The following is a 21,195-nucleotide window of genomic DNA, read 5'->3' as shown; positions in this document are numbered from 1 at the left end:
CTTAGCCAGGTGGCTACACATCGAGGAAATGGAAGTCATCCAAAGAACAAGGGATAGATCTATATGGAAAACCATGGTCACCAACGATCGCATCGGATATGGTACCTAGACAGACATTGAAATGCATCATTTGCGACATAACCTGAAGATTAAATGTTAGCTATATGTTACAAATACAGGACAACGTCGAAACATACAGTGAAATGCTTTCTTTGCATCAATGACCAACACAGTCCGAGGTGTGTTTGGGGGGCAGCCTGCAAGTGTCGCCATGCCAACATAGCATGACTACAACTTACTGACCCTAACCGTAAGTCTCTGAAATGCGGGAGGAAACTGGAGCACCTAGAGGACATGCAAGCTCATAAAAGACAGCAGGGGGAATTGAACTTGCGATGCTGGTGTTGTAAAAAGTTAGGTTAACCTCAATGCTGCCATGCAGTCCCACAGCTGGTGACAGTTGTTGTTGGTGTAGTTATTGGGTAAATAGATAATACTCCATCACACTCCTGACTTATGGTAGTGTATTATTAGATAGAACAGTACATCACAGGGACAGGCCCTTTGGACATGATACTTGTGTTCAGCCAAATACAAAATTAGTTGTTTTTTGGCAGCAGTACATAATCATTAAAAACTATAAATTACAACAAAAATATTATAAAATTTTAGTTAATTAATAGTGCAAAAGAGAGCAAAAATAGTGAGGTAGTGTTCATGGATTAGTTGTCCTAGAAATCTGATGAGGAAGAGGTTGTTCCTGTCTTCTCGTAACCTTTGACACCCTTACTAATCAAGATCCCATCAAACTACACTCCAAATTTATCCACAGATTCACCCCCCATCAGGGTAAAGAAATCCCTCCTCCCTCCTCATATCTGTTCTAAATTGATGTCCTTCTGTTCTGAGGCTGTGCCCTCTGTTCCTAGACTCACCCACTACAGGAAGCATCCACATCCACTCTATTTAGACCTTTCAATATTCAATAGGTTTCAATGAGATCCACCCCCTCCCACCTCCACTCATTCTTCTAAACTTCAGCGAATACAGGCCCAGGGTTCCTCACACTTTAACGCTTTCATTCCTGGGATCATATTTGTGATTGTCCTGTAGACCCTCTCCAATGCCAAAACCACTCACAATACCCGGAGTGTGGCCTGGCCAAAGTCTTTTAAGGCCTCAGCATTACATCCTTGCTTTTCTATTCTAGTCTTCTCGAAATGAATGTTGACACTGCATTTGCCTTCCTTACTACTGACTCAACCTGCAAATTAACCTATAAGGATCCCACATGAGGTATCCTAAGTCCCTTTGCACCTCTGACATCTGAATTTGCTCCCGGTTTAGAAAATAGTCTGCACCTTTACTCCTTCTAACAAGGTACATGACCATACACTTCCCTACACTGTATTCCATCTGCCACTCCTTTGCCCATTCTCCCAATCTGTCCAAGTCCTTCTGCTTCCTCATCTCTACCTGTCCCTCCACCTACCTTTGTATCATCGGCAAACCTGACCACAAAGCCATCGATTCCGTCATCCAGATCATTGATATATAATACAAAATGAAACGCTGCTGACACTAACCTTTGCGGAACACCATTGGTCACCAGCAGCCAACCAGACAAAGGCCCCCTTTATTCCCATTCTTTGCCTCCTGCCAGTCAGCCAATCCTCTGTCCATGCCAGTATTTTTCCTGTATTACTGTGGGCTCTTATCTTGATTAACAGCCTCAGGAGCAGCACCTTGAAGTGACTAACCAGCTACAGTACTAATGAATCACTCATCTGTTGGTCTCCTCCACCCCCCACCCAAGTCACTGAAAGTAAGCATGCAGGTACAGCGGGCAGTGAAGAAAGCTAATGGCATGCTGGCCTTCATAACAAGGGGAATTGAGTATAAGAACAAAGAGGTCCTTCTGCAGTTGTACAAGGCCCTGGTGAGACCACACCTGGAGTATTGTGTGCAGTTTTGGTCTCCAAATTTGAGGAAGGACATTCTAGCTATTGAGGGAGTGCAGCGTAGGTTCACGAGGTTAATTCCCGGGATGGCGGGACTGTCATATGTTGAAAGATTGGAGCGACTGGGGTTGTATACACTGGAATTTAGAAGGATGAGAGGGGATCTGTTTGAAACATATAAGATTATTAAGGGATTAGACACGCTAGTGGCAGGAAACATGTTCCCGATGTTGGGGGAGTCCAGAACCAGAGGCCACAGTTTGAGAGTAAGGGGTAGGCCATTTAGAATGGAGTTGAGGAAAAACTTTTTCACCCATGGAGTTGTGGATCTGTGGAATGCTCTGCCTCAGAAGGCAGTGGAGGCCAGTTCTCTGGATTCTTTGAAGAAAGAGTTAGATAGAGCTCTTAAAGATAGTGGAGTCAAGGGATATGGGGAGAAGGCAGGAACTGGATACTGATTGTGGATGATCAGCCATGATCACAGTGAATGGCAGTGCTGGCTCAAAGGGCCGAATGGCCTACTCCTGCACCTATTGTCTATTGTCAAGGAGGTTTTATGGCTGCAATTCTTGGTTTTGACCAATATTCCAGGGCTTCTCTGTGGCTGAGTGATTCCAAGGATAAAACAAGAATGTTAATAAGCAGGACAGGGATTTAAAGCAACACACAAAATGCTGGAGGAACTCAAGAGGTCAAGTGGCAGTTATGGAAATAGAAGTTTCAGGCCAAGACCCCACTTCGTCACTGGAAAGGAAAGGGGTGGACACCAGATTGAGAAGGTGGGAGCAGGGGTAGGAGGACAAGCTGGGAGGTGATAGGTGAAGCCAGGTGGATGGGGGAGTGGGGATGACGTAAGAAGCAGAGAGGAGATAGGTGGAAAAGGCAAAGATCTGGAGAAGGAAGAAACTGATAGGAGAGGAGACTGGATCATGAAAGAAAGGGAAGGAAGAGGGTCACCATGGGGGAGGTGATAGGTAGGTGAGGAGAAGAAGTAAGGGATCAAATTGGGGAAATGAACAAGGTGAAGGGGAAAGGATCACCAGAATCTGGAGAAATCAATGTTCATGCTGTCAGGTTGGTGACTACCCAGGCTGAATATAAGGTGTTGCTCCTCCAAGCTGAGAGTGGACTCATCATGGCAGAAGAAGAGGCCATGGACTGACGTGTCAGAACAGGAAAGGGGGTAGGATTTGAAATGATTGGCTACCGGAAAATTTTGCTTTTCCATGATGCAAAATTCAAAATTGGTTAATTTCATTTCTTGTACACAAGCGTAAGGAGAACGAAATAATTGTTACTCTAGATCAGATACAGCACAAAAGAAAATACACTAAAGACAGACATAATAATATGATAACAAAACACATAATAGATATAAATACATAAGATATCTTATATAGATATGTCCATAAACTGACACTGGGCTGTACATAATGTGACTGACAGGAAATAATAAAGTAGTGGTGGAATTAATGAATGGAGGTGTTGATCAGCCTTACTGCTTGGGGAAGGTAACGGTCTTTGAGTCTGGTGGATCTGGTGAAGACAGAACATAGCCTCCTTCCTGATGGGAATGGGACAAACAGTCCATGAGCAGGGTGCGTGGGATTCTTCGTGATGCTACTGGCCTTTTTTTCCCAGCACTTTTCTCTATACATGTCCTCGACAGCAGGCTGGCTGGTGCCAGCGTTGTGTTGGGCAGTTTTGACTACCCACAGTAGCGCCTTCCTGTGCGCCACAGTGCGGTTTCCATACCAAGTCGTGATGCAGCTTGTCAGGATGCTCTCCACTGCAAATCTGTAGAATGATGTGAGTATGGATGTGCAAAGTCCAGCTCTCTTCAGCCTTCTTAGAAAGTAGAGTTGTTGCTGAGCTTTCTTGACTCTGCAAGATGTGTTCTGGGTCCATGAGAGGCTGTATATGATGTGGACTTCCAGAGCGTGAAACACCTTTCTGTTTCCATTACTGTGCCACTTACGTAAAGAGTGGTGTGAGTGGTGTGCCCTCTCCTGATAACAGTCTCCTTTGTCTTGTTGACATTAAGGATTAGGTTATATGCCTGGCACCAGGACTCGAACACTTCCGCCTTTGTAGGCCATCTCATCAAGGTTGGTGATGATCCCCACCACTGTTGTGTCATCGGCGGACTTGATGTGATTGCTCAGGTGCTTGTCCATGCAGTCGTGTGTGAGCAAAGTGTCTCGTAATAGTCTCAGCACATGGCCCAGGGAATGATGGGGAGAGAGGAATGGTTGTGCATCTTGACTTTCTAAGGTCTATCTGTTGGTTAGGAAGAACAAAACCCTGTTGCATAGTGGTGCATTTAGACCAAGGAGTGAGAGTTTGTGGTTGAGGATGAGCTGCTCCACAAAGCAGTCTCACCAATGTAGAGGAGAGCACCAAGTACAGTAGATGAAACCAACAGATTCACAGCTGAAGTGTTGCCTCACGTAGAGAAGGTAATTGGGAGAAGGATTAGAGAGGAATTGAGACAAAAATATTGGCCCAAAGATGATGTGGAAAGTCAGTGTGTTAAGAAATGCTGGGTACAGCAACACATTTGTGAGGTATCTTCATAAGTACTTAAGTGAGAGAGCTGGGAAGTGGGATCAGCCAAATATTGTGATTGTTGACATGGAGACAGTCATCTAAATGGTTCTGTTCTTTTCTATAGTTTTCTATGATTCATAGGAGAAGCTTGTCTCTGCTCAAAAGCATTTGATAGACCCGGATTACTTTCTAAATGAATGGCTTTAAATTGATTTCAAAAAGCAAATGGTTGTATTGAATCAGTGAGGAATACCTCAGTAAGGAAAAAGTCAGTCTGGACGGTACATCAATGCAACAGACATTGAGCCTGGCCAATTCAGAGATTCAAGAGGGAACAGACTTCCTGTGTCTGAGTATGGCAATGCACCAACATCTGTGAAAGAGCATGTTTGGAATTTAATTATACTCAATGCATTACCCCTCAGCCATCAGGCTCTTGAACCAGAGAGGATAACTGCACTCACCCTGACACTGATCTGATTCCACAGCCTATGGACTCTCTGTTAACGAGCCTTCAATGCACATTCTCGATATTTATTGTTATTTATTTATTATTATTATTACTTTTTTCCTTTTTTTGTATTTGCAGATTTTAGTCTTTTGCACCCTGGTCGTTTGTCTATAGTTATGTGCATTTTCATAGATTCTATTGCATTTACTCTGAATGCCTGCAAGAAACTGAATCCCAGGGTAGGATACGGTGACGTGTATGTATTTTGATAATAGACTTTGAACTTTGAGAGGACGCCTTCAACATTTCAACGTGTCAGGCAGCATCTATGGAGGGAAATGGACAGTCAATGTTGCAGGTTGAGACCCTGCATCAGGACTGGTATGGAATCCCAGTGGGTTCCATAACCTTGAATTTTGGAACAATTTTACATTACAGCTCCTATGAACTAGGTTTCATTGGTTGGCTTCGATCATCGTGGCATGTTGTGCTAGACATTAGCTTCCCGGTCAGATCACCTCAATGCTTTTGTTTTTGTCTACTTTGCTCGCAGCCCTGGGAACCTCAGTGTTTCTGCAACAATTTCCCCCTCGAAATCATCTGCAGCGATTCCTGGGGCCAGTCGTTACTGATTTCCACAGAAGCTGGGGTTCTGCTGTTGGACGGTTAGTGTGATGACGATTTTGGACTAATCTTCAACTGGTTTTTACTGTGTAGTGGCTGTGTGTGTGTGTGTGTGTGTTTGTTTGTTTGTTTGTGCTAGGTGTGTGTATGTGTGTTCCTCTCAACCCCATTCTCATAACTTCTTCCCATAATGCCTAGACTACCCAAGAACCTATCAACCTCCACTTTAAACATACCCAATGTCTTGGCCTCCACTGCTGTCTGTGGCAATGAATTCCACAGATTCAACACACTCCAAGAGATTCCTCCTAGGACCAGAGGGCCTATTCAGACTCCCCCGCTACAGGAAACATCGTCCCCACATCAACTCTACCTAGGCTTTTCAATGTTTCAATAAGCTCCACCCACTTTCTTCAAAACCCCATTGAGTGCAGACCCGGAGTCATTAAAACCGTCTGCTCATCTCTCTGGGATATCTACACCCATTTAGTTTCTGTACCCTTAGCATCCCGGAATGGACTCTTCAGATCCCAAGCCTGGAATTCCCTCCCTAAATCATTTAAGCTTCTCCTGTAAATGATCAAGGATCAATTTTATTCACCATATGCATTTACATGTATTTACATGCAACAAAAAGTAAAATTGAATAATTACAAAGAATAAATTACATAAAAAACAAAGTTGGAGGATAAATATAGATATGGACTAACATTTCCATAAAGAAATAAATACCACCATGTATTTAGAAGGTACACTGCATTACAAACAATGGTTTAAAGTGTTTACAGTGGAGTGGTGGGGGTAATAGATGGGGAGGGCGCTAACTAGAATGGTTGATCAGATTAACCGCTTGGGGGATGAAACATTTAAAATGGCATGAGGTTTTTATTTTAATACTCTATAGTGCTGAGTAGACATGAGCTTTTCGATAAGGTAGTTTGCAGGGTGTATGGTATCCATGATGATTTTTCCTGCCTGTTTCATTGTCCTGGACACATACAAGCCCTGCTGTGGTACTAGAATGTAGCCAATGGCCTTTCCTACTGACCTGACAGTTCACTGTGCTTTTTATATATGTGCGAGAATGCTACACCAAACCAGGCAGTAATGGCTCTTGTGAGAATGCTCTCTATGAGGCAGTGAAGGATGTTGAATGTGAGGATACTCTATGATTGTAGTGGAGGATGTTGTATGTGAGGATACTCTATGAGGCAGTGGAGGATGTTGGATGTGAGGATACTCTATGATGGCAGTGGAGGATGTTGGATGTGAGGATACTCTATGCTGGGTATGGAGGATGTTGGATGTGAGGATACTCTATGATGGTAGTGGAGGATGTTGGATGTGAGGATACTCTATGATGGGTGTGCAGGATGTTGGATATGAGGATACTCTATGAGGCAATGGAGGATGTTGGATCTGAGGATACTCTATGAGGTAGTGGAGGATGCTGGATGTGAGGATACTCTATAATGGGTGTGGAGGATGTTGGATGTGAGGATACTCTATGAGGCAGTGGAGGATGTTGGATGTGAGGATACTCTATGATGGTAGTGAAGGATGTTGGATGTGAGGATTCTCTATGAGGCAGTGGAGGATGTTGGATGTGAGGATACTCTATGAGGTAGTGGAGGATGTTGGATGTCAGGATACTCCATGATGGGTGTGGAGGATGTTGTATGTGAGGATACTCTATGATGGGTGTGGAGGATGTTGGATGTGAGGATACTCTATGATGGGTGTGGAGGATGTTGGATGTGAGGATACTCTCTATGAGGCAGTGGAGGATGTTGGATGTGAGGATACTTTATGATGGTAGTGGAGGATGTTGAAGATACTCTATAATGGTAGTGGAGGATGTTGGATGTGAGGATACTCTTTGATTGTAGTGGAGGATGTTGGATGTGAGGATACTCTATGCTGGGTATGGAGGATGTTGGATGTGAGGATACTCTATGATGGTAGTGGAGGATGTTGGATGTGAGGATACTCTATGAGGCAGTGGAGGATGTTCGATGTGAGGATGCACTATGATGGGTGTGGAGGATGTTGCATGTGAGGATACTCCATGAGGCAGTGGAGGATGTTGGATGTGAGGATACTCTATGATGGCAGTGGAGGATGTTGGAAGTGAGGATACTCTATGAGGCAGTGGAGGATGTTGGATGTGAGGATAATCTATGAGGCAGTGGAGGATGCTGGATGTGAGGATACTCTATGAGGCAGTGGAGGATGTTGGATGTGACGATACTCTATGAGGCAGTGGAGGATGCTGGATGTTAGGATACTCTATGAGGCAGTGGAGGATGTTGGATGTGAGGATGCTGTATGGGGCAGTGCAGGATGTTGGATGTGAGGATACTCTATGATGGGTGTGGAGGATGTTGGATGTGAGGATACTCTATGATGGTAGTGGAGGATGTTAGATGTGAGGATATTCTATGAGGCAGTGGAGGATGTTGGATGTGAGGATACTCTATGATGGGTGTGGAGGATGTTGGATGTGAGGATACTCTATGAGGCAGTGGAGGATGTTGGATGTGAGGATGCTCTATGATGGGTGTGGAGGATGTTGGATGTGAGGATACTCTATGATGGCAGTGGAGAATGTTGGATGTGAGGATACTCTATGAGGCAGTGGAGGATGTTGGATGTGAGGATACTCTATGAGGCAGTGGAGGATGTTGGATGTGAGGATACTCTATAAGGCAGTGGAGGATGTTGGATGTGAGGATACTCTATGATGGTAGTGGAGGATGTTGAATGTGAGGATACTCTATGATGGTAGTGGAGGATGTTGAATGTGAGGATACTCTATGATGGGTGCGGAGAATGTTGGATGTGTTGATAATCTATGATGGTAGTGGAGGTTTTTGGATGTGAGGATACCCTATGAGGCAGTGGAGGATGTTGGATGTGAGGATGCTCTATGATGGGTGTGGAGGATGTTGGATGTAAGGATACTCTATGATGCGTGTGGAGGATGTTGGATGTGAGGATACTCTATGAAGCAGTGGAGGATGTTGGATGTGGGGATACTCTATGAGGCAGTGGAGAATGTTGGATGTGAAGATACTCTGATGGGTGTGGAGGATGTTGGATGTGAGGATACTCTATGAGGTAGTGGAGGATGTTGGATGTGAGGATACTCGATGGGTGTGGAGAATATTTAATGTGAGGATACTCTATCAGGCAGTGGAGGATGTTGGATGGTAGGATACTCTGTGATGGGTGTGGAGGATGTTGGATGTGACGATACTCTATGAGGTAGTGGAGGATTTTGGATGTGAGGATACTCTATGATGGCAGTGGAGGATTTTGGATATGAAGATACTCTATAAGGCAGTGGAGGATATTGGATGTCAGGATACTCTATGATGGGTGTGGAGGATGTTGGATGTGAGGATACTCTATGAGGCAGTGGAGGATGTTGGATGTGAGGATACTCTGTGATGGGTGTGGAGGATCTTGGATTTGAGGATACTCTATGAGGTAGTGGAGGATGTTGGATGTGAGGATACACTATGATGGGTGTGGAGGATGTTGGATGTGAGGATACTCTATGAGGCAGTGGAGGATTTTGGATGTGAGGATACTCTATGATGGCAGTGGAGGATTTTGCATGTGAAGATACTCTATAAGGCAGTGGAGGATATTGGATGTCAGGATACTCTTTGATGGGTGTGGAGGATGTTGGATGTGAGGATACTATGAGGCAGGCGAGGATGTTGGATGTGAGGATACTCTATGAAGCAGTGGAAGATGTTGGATGTGAGGATACACTATGATGGTAGTGGAGGATGTTGGATGTGAGGATACTCTATGATGGCAGTGGAGGATGTTGGATGTGAGGACACTCTATGATGGGTGTGGTGAATGTTGGATGTGAGGATACTCTGTGAGGCAATGGAGGATGTTGGATGTGAGGATACTCTATGATGGGTGTGGAGGATACTGGATGCGAGGATACTCTATGAGGCAGTCGAGGATGTTGGATGTGAGGATACTCTATGATGGGTGTGGAGGATGTTGGATGTGAGGATACTCTATGAGGCAGTGGAGGATGATAGATGTGAGGATATTCAATGAGGCAGTGGAGGATGTTGGATGTGAGGATACTCTATGAGGCAGTGGAGGATGTTGGATGTGAGGATACTCTATGATGGCACTGGAGGATGTTGGATGTGAGGATACTCTATGATGGTAGTGGAGGATGTTGGAAGTGAGGACACTCTATGAGGCAGTTGAAGATGTTGGATGTGAGGATACTCTATGATGGGTGTGGAGGATGTTGGATGTGAGGATACTCTATGATGGGTGTGGAGAATGTTGGATGTGAGGATACACTATGATGGCAGTGGAGGATGTTGGAAGTGAGGATATTCTGTGATGGTATGGAGGATGTTGGATGTAAGGATATTCTGTGATGGTAGTGGAGGATGTTGCATGTGAGGATACTCTATGAGGCAGTGGAGGATGTTGGATGTGAGGATACTCTATGAGGCAGTGGTGGATGTTGGATGTGAGGATGCTCTATGATGGGTGTGGAGGATGTTGGATGTGAGGATACTCTATGAGGCAGTGGAGGATGTTGGATGTGAGGATGCTCTATGATGGGTGTGGAGGATGTTGGATGTGAGGATACTCCAATATGGCTGTGGAGAATGTTGGATGTGAGGATACTCTATGAGGCAGTGGAGGATGTTGGATGTAAGGATACTCTATGATGGGTGTGCAGGATGTTGGATGTGGGGTTACTCTATGAGGCAGTGGAGGATGTTGGATGTGACGATACTCTGATGGGTGTGGAGGATGTTGGATGTGAGGATACTCTATGAGGTAGTGGAGGATGTTGGATGTGAGGATACTCGATGATGGGTGTGGAGAATATTGAATGTGAGGATACTCTATCAGGCAGTGGAGGATGTTGGATGGTAGGATACTCTGTGATGGGTGTGGAGGATGTTGGATGTGACGATACTCTATGAGGTAGTGGAGTATGTTGGATGTGAGATACTCTATGAGGCAGTGGAGGATGTTGGATGTGAGGGTACGCTATGAGGCAGTGGTGGATGTTGGATGTGAGGATGCTCTATGATGGGTGTGGAGGATTTTGGATGTGAGGATAATCTACGAGGCAGTGGAGGATGTTGGATGTGAGGATGCTCTATGATGGGTGTGGAGGATGTTGGATGTGAGGATACTCCATGATGGCAGTGGAGAATGTTGGATGTGAGGATACTCTATGGGGCAGTGGAGGATGTTGGATGTGAGGATACTCTATGAGGCAGTGGAGGATGTTGGATGTGAGGATACTCTATAAGGCAGTGGAGGATGTTGGATGTGAGGATACTCTATGATGGTAGTGGAGGATGTTGAATGTGAGGACACTCTATGATGGGTGTGGAGGATGTTGGATGTGGGGATACTCTATGAGGCAGTAGAGGATGTTGGATGTGAGGATACTCTGATGGGTGTGGAGGATGTTGGATGTGAGGATACTCTATGAGGTAGTGGAGGATGTTGGATGTGAGGATACTCGATGGGTGTGGAGAATATTGAATGTGAAGATACTCTATGAGGCAGTGGAGGATGTTGGATGTGAGGATACTCTATGATGGGTGTGGAGGATATTGGATGTGAGGATACTCTATGATGGGTGTGGAGGATGTTGGATGTGAGGATACTCTATGAGGCAGTGGAGGATATTGGATGTGAGGATACTCTATGATGGCAGTGGAGGATTTTGCATGTGAAGATACTCTATAAGGCAGTTGAGGATATTGGATGTCAGGATACTCTTTGATGGGTGTGGAGGATGTTGGATGTGAGGATACTCTATGAGGCAGTGGAGGATGTTGGATGTGAGGATACTCTATGATGGGTGTGAAGTATGTTGGATGTGAGGATACTCTATGAGGCAGTGGAGGATGTTGGATGTGAGGATACTCTATGATGGGTGTGGAGGATATTGGATGTGAGGATACTCTATGATGGGTGTGGAGGATGTTGGATGTGAGGATACTCTATGAGGCAGTGGAGGATGTTGGCTGTGAGGATTCTCTGATGGTAGTGGAGGATGTTGGATGTGAGGATACTCTATGAGGCAGTGGAGGATGTTGGATGTGAGGATATACTATAATGGTAGTGGAGGATGTTGGATGTGACGATTCTCTATCAAGCAGTGGAGGATGTTGGATATGAGGATACTCTATGAGGCAGTGGAGGATGTTGGATGTGAGGATACCCTATGATGGGTGTGGAGGATGTTGGATGTGAGATACTCTATGAGGCAGTGGAGGATGTTGGATGTGAGGATACTCTATGATGGGTGTGGAGGATATTGGATGTGAGGATACTCTATGATAGGTGTGGAGGATGTTGGATGTGAGGATACTCTACGAGGCAGTGGAGGATGTTGGATGTGAGGATACTCTATGATGGCAGTGGAGGATTTTGCATGTGAAGATACTCTATAAGGCAGTGGAGGATATTGGATGTCAGGATACTCTTCGATGGGTGTGGAGGATGTTGGATGTGAGGATACTCTATGAGGCAGTGGAGGATGTTGGATGTGAGGATACTCTATGATGGGTGTGAAGTATGTTGGATGTGAGGATACTCTATGAGGCAGTGGAGGATATTGGATGTGAGGATACTCTATGATGGGTGTGGAGGATGTTGGATGTGAGGATACTCTATGAGGCAGTGGAGGATGTTGGCTGTGAGGATTCTCTGATGGTAGTGGAGGATGTTGGATGTGAGGATACTCTATGAGGCAGTGGAGGATGTTGGATGTGAGGATATACTATAATGGTAGTGGAGGATGTTGGATGTTACGATTCTCTATCAAGCAGTGGAGGATGTTCGATGTGAGGATACTCTATGAGGCAGTGAAGGATGTTGGAATTGAGGATATTCTATGATGGCAGTGGAAGATGTTGGATGTGAGGATACTCTGATGGCAGTGGAGGATGTTGGATGTGAGGATACTCTATGATGGGTGTGGTGGATGTTGGATGTGAGGATACTCTGTGAGGCAGTGGAGGATGTTGGATGTGAGGATAGTCTATGAGGTATTGGAGGATGTTGGATGTGAGGATACTCTATGATGGCAGTGGAGGATGTTAGATGTGAGGATACTCTATTTGACAGTGGAGGATGTTGGATGTGAGGATACTCTCTATGAGCCAGTGGAGTATGTTGGATGTGAGGATACTCTATGATGGCAGTGGAGGATGTTGGATGTGAGGGTACTCTATGATGGTAGTGGAGGATCTTGGATGTGAGGATACTCTATGAGGTATTGGAGGATGTTGGATGTGAGGGTACTCTATGATGGGTGTGGAGGATGTTGGATGTGAGGATACTCCATGAGGCAGTGGAGGATGTTGGATGTGAGAATACCGTATGATGGTAGTGGAGGATGTTGGAAGTGAGGACACTCTATGAGGCAGTGGAGGATGTTGGATGTGAGGATACTCTATGATGGGTGTGGAAGATGTTGGATGTGAGGATATTCTATCAGGCAGTGGAGGATGTTGGATGTGAGGATACTCTCTATGAGGCAGTGGAGGATGTTGGATGTGAGGATACTCTATGATGGGTGTGGAGGATGTTGGATGTGAGGATACAGTATGATGGCAGTGGAGGATGTTGAAGTGCGGATATTCTGTGATGGTAGTGGAGGATGTTGGATGTAAGGATACTCTGTGATGGTAGTGGAGGATGTTGGATGTGAGGATACTCTATTTGACAGTGGAGGATGTTGGATGTGAGGATACTCTCTATGAGCCAGTGGAGTATGTTGGATGTGAGGATACTCTATGATGGCAGTGGAGGATGTTGGATGTGAGGATACTCTATGAGGCCGTGGAGGATGTTGGATATGAGGATACTCTATGATGGTAGTGGAGGATGTTGGATGTGAGGATACCGTATGATGGTAGTGGAGGATGTTGGAAGTGAGGACACTCTATGAGGCAGTGGAGGATGTTGGATGTGAGGATACTCTATGATGGGTGTGGAGGATGTTGGATGTGAGGATATTCTATCAGGCAGTGGAGGATGTTGGATGTGAGGATACTCTCTATGAGGCAGTGGAGGATGTTGGATGTGAGAATACTCTATGATGGGTGTGGAGGATGTTGGATGTGAGGATACAGTATGATGGCAGTGGAGGATGTTGAAGTGCGGATATTCTGTGGTGGTAGTGGAGGATGTTGGATGTAAGGATACTCTGTGATGGTAGTGGAGGATGTTGGATGTGAGGATACTCTATGAGGCAGTTGAGGATGTTGGATGTGAGGATACTCTATGAGGCAGTGGAGGATGTTGGATGTAAGGATACTCTATGATGGGTGTGGAGGATGTTGGATGTGAGGATACTCTATGAGGCAGTGGAGGATGTTGGATGTGTGGATTATGAGGCAGTGGAGGATGTTGGATGTGAGGATACTCTATGATGGTAGTGGAGGATCTTGGATGTGAGGATACTCTATGAGGCAGTGGAGGATGTTGGATGTGAGGATACTTTATGAGGCAGTGGAGGATGTTGGATGTGAGGATACTCTATGAAGCAGTGGAGGATGTTGGATGTGAGAATACTCTACGAGGCAGTGGAGGATGTTGGATGTAAGGATACTCTATGATGGGTGTGGAGGATGTTGTTTGGCGCCATCTTCGTTGTAGCTTTATGGTTTATTACTGGATGTCATTTGAGATTGCCCCTGTGAACTGCTGTAAGATGGTTTGGTATGTTCTGGACATATTTATTCTTGTTGACTTCAGAGTTACGTACTCCCCTCCCATCCCGTACTGAACTCTTGCATTCACAATTACGTACTCCCATCCCATACTGAACCCTGACATTCACAATTACGTACTCCCATCCCGTACTGAACCCTTACATTCACAATTACGTACTCCCATCCCGTACTGAACCCTTGCATTCATAATTACTTGCTCCCATCCTGTACTGAACCCTTACATTCACAATTACTTACTCCCATCCCGTACTGAACCTTTGGAATCATACTGTGTACTACTAAGCCTTCACGGCCTAACAAATGTCACTGGAGTGGTCACACAGAGCCAATTCACAAAACATTTGCGGTTTCATCTTTGATGTTGAATATCATTGCCACTATTGGAAACTTATCTGTTGGAATTGTGATGGAACATAACTTCAAAAGCCCTGTTTCTTTAAATTGCCTTAAATACATTTATTAATGTTCTCTGTTTATCTAAAGAGCTGTATCTCAACTTATCATCTTATTTGTGATGTTTGTTATTCTTACATTGCACACATCTGTCTAAACCTCAGGTCAATATCAAACAGGCTCTAGATGATCTGTACAATGTGACCAACATGTGTGAAACATTATTTTGGGGGATTTTAACCAGGCCAGCTTGAAAATGTCATGATTTTTCTTCACGAATTTTTCTACAGAAGTGGTTTGTATTTGCCTTCTTCTGGGCAGTGTCTTCACAAGGCAGGTGATCCCGGCCATTATCAATCCTGTTCAGAAATTGTCTGCCTGGTATCAGTGGTTGCATAACCAAGGCTTGTGACATGCACCAGATGCTCATCCAACCATCCACCAGCTGCCTCCATGGCTTCATGTGACCCTGGTTGGGGGGCTAAGCAGGTGCTACACCTTGCCCAAGGGTGACCTGCAGACTGTTAGAGGGAAGAAGCACCTTACACCTCCTTTGAAAGAGACGTATCAAAAAAAGTAATGAGGTAGTGTTCATCGGTGCAATGTCCGTTCGGAAATCTGATGGCAGAGGGTAAGAAGCTGTCCCTGAAACGTTGAATGTTTGCCATCAGGCTGCTGTATCTCCTTCCTGATGCTAGCAATGAGAAGGGGGCATATCCTGGTGACGGGGGTCCTTAATGATGGACGCTGCCTTTTTGAGGCATTGCTCCTTGAAGATGTCCTGGACTTCATGGTACACTAGTGCCTCGAAATCTTTAAACAGCCTTTACTCTGCACCTCTCTAATATTAATGTCCATCTTCTGTCTCTGTCTCAAATTGGGTCCGGTCAAACTCCAGTGAAATGCCTTGAGCATTTCTATCCTCTGTTATCGACAGAGGAGCTGCTGTTCTGCTCAATTCTAAGGGAGGTACAAATCTTAAAATTCTGCTTTGAATCCTCCAGTATTCCAGCAGTGGGGTTAATTGGCCTTTGGCTAACTCTAATAGCAGTGGGTGGAACTCTGCAAGTGCAGGCTGGCGCTTACAGGGGAAGGATTGGAACAGTTTGGAGATGGTGCCTGCAATGTCAAGCTTCTAATCACACAGAATATTAATTATGTGCAAGCACACAGTAAAATAAGAAAATGAGTTGATGGTGTAATGAATGCAGAGAAAGATGTGTACTGAACATACACTCAGTGGCCAGTTTATTAAGTACCTCTGTACCTAATAAAGTGGCAACTGAGTGTATGTTTGTGGTCTTCTGTTGCTTTCGTTCAGCGATGCTCTTCTGCACACCACTGTTGTAATATGTGGTTACTTGAGTTATTGTTGTCTTCCTGTCAGCTTGAACCATCTGGCCATTCTCCTCTGACCTCTCTCTTTTACAAGGTGTTTTCACTCACAGAACTACCACTCACTGGATGTTTTATTGTTTTTCAAACCATTTTCTGTAAACTCTAGACACTGTTGGGGGTAAAAATCCTAGGAGATCAGCAGTTTCAAACCACCCTGTCTGGCACCAACAATCATTCCATGGTCAAGGTCACTTGGATCACATTTCTTCCCCATTCCGATGTTTGGTCTGAACAGCAACTGAACCTCTTGACCTTGTCTGCGTGCTTTTATGCATTGAGTTGCTGCCACATGATTGGCTAATTAGTTATTTGCATTAACAAGGAGATGTAAGTTTAATTATTATAAGGTATATTTTTGAAATGTAAAAAAAGATAATGAGGAGTCAGCACTGACAGTACAACTCTAGTCTAGTTTCAACTCCGTGAATTTGCATAATTGTATTTCATTTGTTTTAAATTTGATTGGGCTTTAATTTGACCACCAGTTATTTGTGTGGTGAGTTGCAGGCTACAATATAAAAATTTCTGGCATTTTATCCCAGGTTCTGAGGGACAGGGAAAGAATTAATTGATATTTTTGTAGGATGAATCTAACTGTGGTCTAATTTTAGCTCTGGTTGTTTTTGGTCCATACAGAGGGGCAGAGCCCAGTGCCAGTGTTTGACAGGACACTACCGGTGAAACAGATGGATATTTTAGAAACTCAGGACCTCTTCCTCTGCCGAGCTGACAAAGGTAACTGTAATGAGGACTAATTAACAGAGGGACAGATGCATGTAGCTACCACCATGAACTCGCTTCCCCCTACCCAACCACAAGGACCTGTAATGTGTCCTCAACTATTTTTAAAGGAAAAAATGATTGGCTTTATTTGTCACATGTAAAGTGCCTATAAAAAGTATTCACCTCCTTGGAAGTTTTCATGTTTTATTGTTTTATAATGTTGAATCACAGCAGATTTGATTTGGCATTTTTGACACTGATCAACAGAAAAGACTCTTTGGTGTCAAAGTGAAAACATATTTCGACAAGTTGGTCTAAATTTATTACAGTTATTAAATGCAAACTAATTGATTACCTAATTACTCACCCTTCAAGAGAGCATGTAGTAAATGCACCTTTTGCAGCAATTACAGCCTTGGGTCTGTGTGAATTGGCCTTTGTCAGATTTGCACATCTGAATACTGCAATTTTTCCCCATTCTTCTTTACAAAACTGCTCAAGCTCTGTCAGATTGCATGGGGATCATGAGTGAACAGCCCCTTTCAAGTCCAGCCACAAATTCTCAATTGGATTGAGGTCTGGACTCTGACTTGACCACTCCAGGACATTAATTTTGTTGTTTTTAAGCCACTCCTGTGTAACTGGCTTTATGCTTGGGGTCATTGTCTTGTTGGAAAACAAATCTTTCCCAAGTCACGGTTCTCTTGCAGACTGCATCAGGTTTTCCCCCAGGATTTCCCTAAATTTTGCTGCATTCATTTTACTCTCTACCTTCACAAGCCTTCCAGGGCCTGCTGCAGTGAAGCATCCCCACAGTATGATGTAACCACCACCATGCTTCACGATAGGGATGGTATGTTTTGATGATGTGCGGTGTTTGGCTTACGTCAAACATAGCGTTTAGTCTGATGGCCAAAAAACTCAATTTTGGATTCCTCAGACCATAGAAACTTTTTTCAGCTGACTTCAGAGTCTGGCAAATGCTAGCTGAGATTTCATATGAGTTTTTTTCAACAGTGGCTTTCTCTTTGCCACTCTCCCATAAAGCTGCGACTGGTGAAACACCTGGGCAATAGTTGTTGTATGCACAGTCTCTCCCATCTCAGCCACTGAAGCTTGTAACCCCTCCAGAGTTATCATAGGTCTCTTGGTGGCCTCCCGCACTAGTCCCCTTCTAGCACGGTCACTCAGTTTTTGAGGATGGCCTGCACTAGGCAGATTTACAGCTGTGCCATATTCTTTCCATTTCTTGATGATTGACTTAACTGTACTCCAAGGATATTCAGTGTCTTGGAAATTTTCTTGTGTCCATCTCCTGACTTGTGCTTTTCAATAACCTTTTCACAGGGTTGCTTGGCATGCTCTTTTGTCTTCATGGTGTTGTTTTATGACAAGCAGTTGGACCTTCCAGATACAGGTGTATTTTTATCTCTGTCAATTGAAACACCTTGACTGCACACAGGTGATCTCCATTTAACTAATTATGTGATATCTAAACCCATTTGGCTGAATCAGTGATCATTTGGTGTGTCAGATACATGGATGGGAGGTGTATGGAGGGATATGGTCCATGTGCAAGTCAGTGGGACTAGGCAGAAAATGGTTCGTCACAGCCAAGGGCCGAAAGGCCTGTTTCTGTGCTGTAGTTTTTCTATGGTTTCTATATTAAAGGGGGTGAATACTTATGCAATCAGTAGTTTTGTGTTTTCTATTTGCAATTAATTTAGAACACTTTGTAGAGATCTGTTTTCACTTTGATACGAAAGAGTCTTTCTGTTGATCAGTGCCAAAAAAGCCAAATTAAATCCAATATGATTCAATGTTGTAAAACAATAAAACTTGAAAATTTCCATGGGAGGTGAATACTTTTTATAGGCACTGCGCATCCAGACATACAGTGAAATGCATTGTTAGTGTCAATGGCCGACACAATCTCAGGATGTGCTGAGGGGGCTGATGGTGGTGCAGCTCACAATTGTTGTTATGTCTCCAGCATCAAATTCGCATGCCCACAAGTTACTAACCCTGAGTAACTATACATCTTTGGAATGAGGAAGGAAACAAAAGCACCCAGAGGAAACCCACACAGACACAGGGTTAATAGAATAGGATAGAACTTTATTGTCATTGCTCGAGACAACAAGATTCCAGTCCGTGCAAAACAGATATGTAGGACGCACGTGGTACGGCTTAACTTAAAAAAAATTCTGGTATTTACATCCAACAAGTGGCTTAGATAGTCCATAACATTCAAAGGCATTTGGCAAGCTGGTGTGTAGCATTGCTCGGCTGCACAACAACCCTCAGGAAAAAGTTGTTTTTCAGTCTTACTGTCTTGGCTGAGATGTTTGTGTATCTCCTACCAGATGGCAGGAGATTGAACACATAGTGTCTGGGATGTTGCAGATGGAATTGAACCCTAGTCTTACAGCTGGCACTGTAAAACTTTGTGCTATCCATTATGTTACCCTTCTCCCTTCAGTCCTCTACTTCTTCCACCAATCACCTCCCACCTTCTTACTTTGTCCCCCACTCCTCCCCCATTTACCCACCTCCCACCTCACCTGGTCTCACCTGTCAGCTTGTACTCCTTCCCCTTCCTCCCCCTTTTTATTCTGGTTTCTTCCACCTTCCTTTCCAGTCCTGATGAAGGGCTTCAGGCCGAAACGTCGACTGTAAAACTTTGTGCTATCCACTATGTTACCCTCCATAGATGCTGCTTGACCTGCTGAGTAACTACGGCACTTTGTGTGTCGTAGGAGAGTCCTCTGTGGTTTGCTAGCCATAGCTCCACAAAGGGATTATCTCTTACTTTCTGTCTCTGCATCGGAATTGGCCATTTCTGATGTAAGTCAGCTGCATGATATGATCTCAGCTTTTTCTCTGCTCATGAGCACAGACTGAACTCTTGGACGTCTGACAGGGGTTCTTCAATATGGTGCACTGCTTCTGCAAGTGAGATTGTGGCCCATCTTTACTGCCATTCAGTGCAAAATGTCTGGCTTGTTCCAACAGGGAAAGACGCACGGCTGTTTGTCTTTAGGCTGAGCACTATCAGGAGGGCTGTGGAGGAGAGACAGCTTGTGAAGAGTAAAGCCGACTGCAAGGACAACAAGCTTGAAAAAACAAAAGGTAATGCCCTGCGCCTTGGAAGTGATGCTTCCTGGAAATACCCTGTACACACCCTGAGGTCATGGGTTAAGGGTGAGAGGTGAAAAGTTTAATGGGAACATGAGGGGAAACTTCTTTGCTCAGAGAGTGGTGAAAAGTGTGAAACAGGGCATGATGGGTTACAGGCAGACAGCAGGATGCTAGGGCTGAGAGGAAAAATGGATCAGCCATGATGAAATGGCAGAGTAGACTCAATGGGTCAAATGGCTTAATTCTGCTCCTATATCTTATGGAATGAGCTGCCAGCACAAGCTCGATGTCAGTGTTTAAGAAAAGTTTGGATAGGTACATGGATGGTAGGGGGTATGGTCCTGGTGCAGGTCAATGGAAGTTTAAATGGTTTGGCACAGACTAGATGGGCTGAAGGGCCTGCTTCTGTGCTATACTTTTCTGTAACTCTATGAATATTAATCTAATGATGGTAAGACCCTTAATAGTGTCGGTACACAGAATAATCTTGGTTGCATTCCACCGCATCATTACGAAGCTGTACAGGTTGACAGGGTAATAGCATATGGAATTTATTAGCCTTTATTAGTTGAGGTGTTCAGCTCAAGAGTCAGGAAGTTATGTTGCAGATTTATAAAACTTCAGAGTCTTTGTATTCATTTCTGGTCACCCCATTATAGGAAGTTTGTGGAAGCTTTGGAGAGGGTGCAGAAGAGGCTTACCAGGACACTGGCTGGATTAGGAGTCTAGAGGTTGGAAAAACTAGGGTTTTTCACCAGTACTGATGAAGGATCTTGGCCCAAAACATTTATTCCCCTCCACAGATACTGCCTGACCTGTTGAGTTCCTCCAGCATTTTGTCTGTGTGGCTCCAGATTTACAGCATCTGCAGAAGCTCTTGTGTCTGAGGTAGCTTTGTCTACAATGGCAGAGAAGTCCTCGGAAAATCTCTGATAGAGATTTATAAGAGGCATTGATAGGGTAGACAGGCAGTAACTTGTTCCCAGGGTTGAAATATCTAATACTAGGGGGCATGCATTTATGGTGAGGGGGTTAAGTTCAAAGGAAACGTGCAGGGTAAGATTTTTATACAGAGAGTGGTGGATAACTGGAATGTGCTAACAGGGGTGGTGGAGGAGGCAGATTCAATAGGGGCATTTAAGAATCTCCAGACAGGCAAATGGAAGTGCAAAAAATTGAGATATGT

General features: G+C 44.4%; 1 protein-coding gene across 1 annotated transcript in view; it reads left to right on the top strand.

Annotated features, from left to right (window-relative positions):
• The window catches only part of garnl3 (GTPase activating Rap/RanGAP domain like 3), a 403,971-nt gene that overhangs the window by 311,834 nt on the left and 70,942 nt on the right, over positions 1-21,195 (top strand). Inside the window, exons 19-21 of the mRNA XM_072240887.1 lie at positions 5,516-5,627; positions 16,782-16,880; positions 19,884-20,000. Coding sequence (XP_072096988.1) covers positions 5,516-5,627; positions 16,782-16,880; positions 19,884-20,000 — 328 coding nt within the window. The remainder of the gene's footprint in view (positions 1-5,515; positions 5,628-16,781; positions 16,881-19,883; positions 20,001-21,195) is intronic.

This window comes from Mobula birostris, chromosome 22, assembly GCF_030028105.1.
Source record: "Mobula birostris isolate sMobBir1 chromosome 22, sMobBir1.hap1, whole genome shotgun sequence".
Lineage (NCBI taxonomy): Eukaryota > Metazoa > Chordata > Chondrichthyes > Myliobatiformes > Myliobatidae > Mobula > Mobula birostris.
The sequence above is the reverse complement of the archived record's forward strand: the minus strand, read 5'-3'. Positions and strand labels throughout refer to the sequence as shown.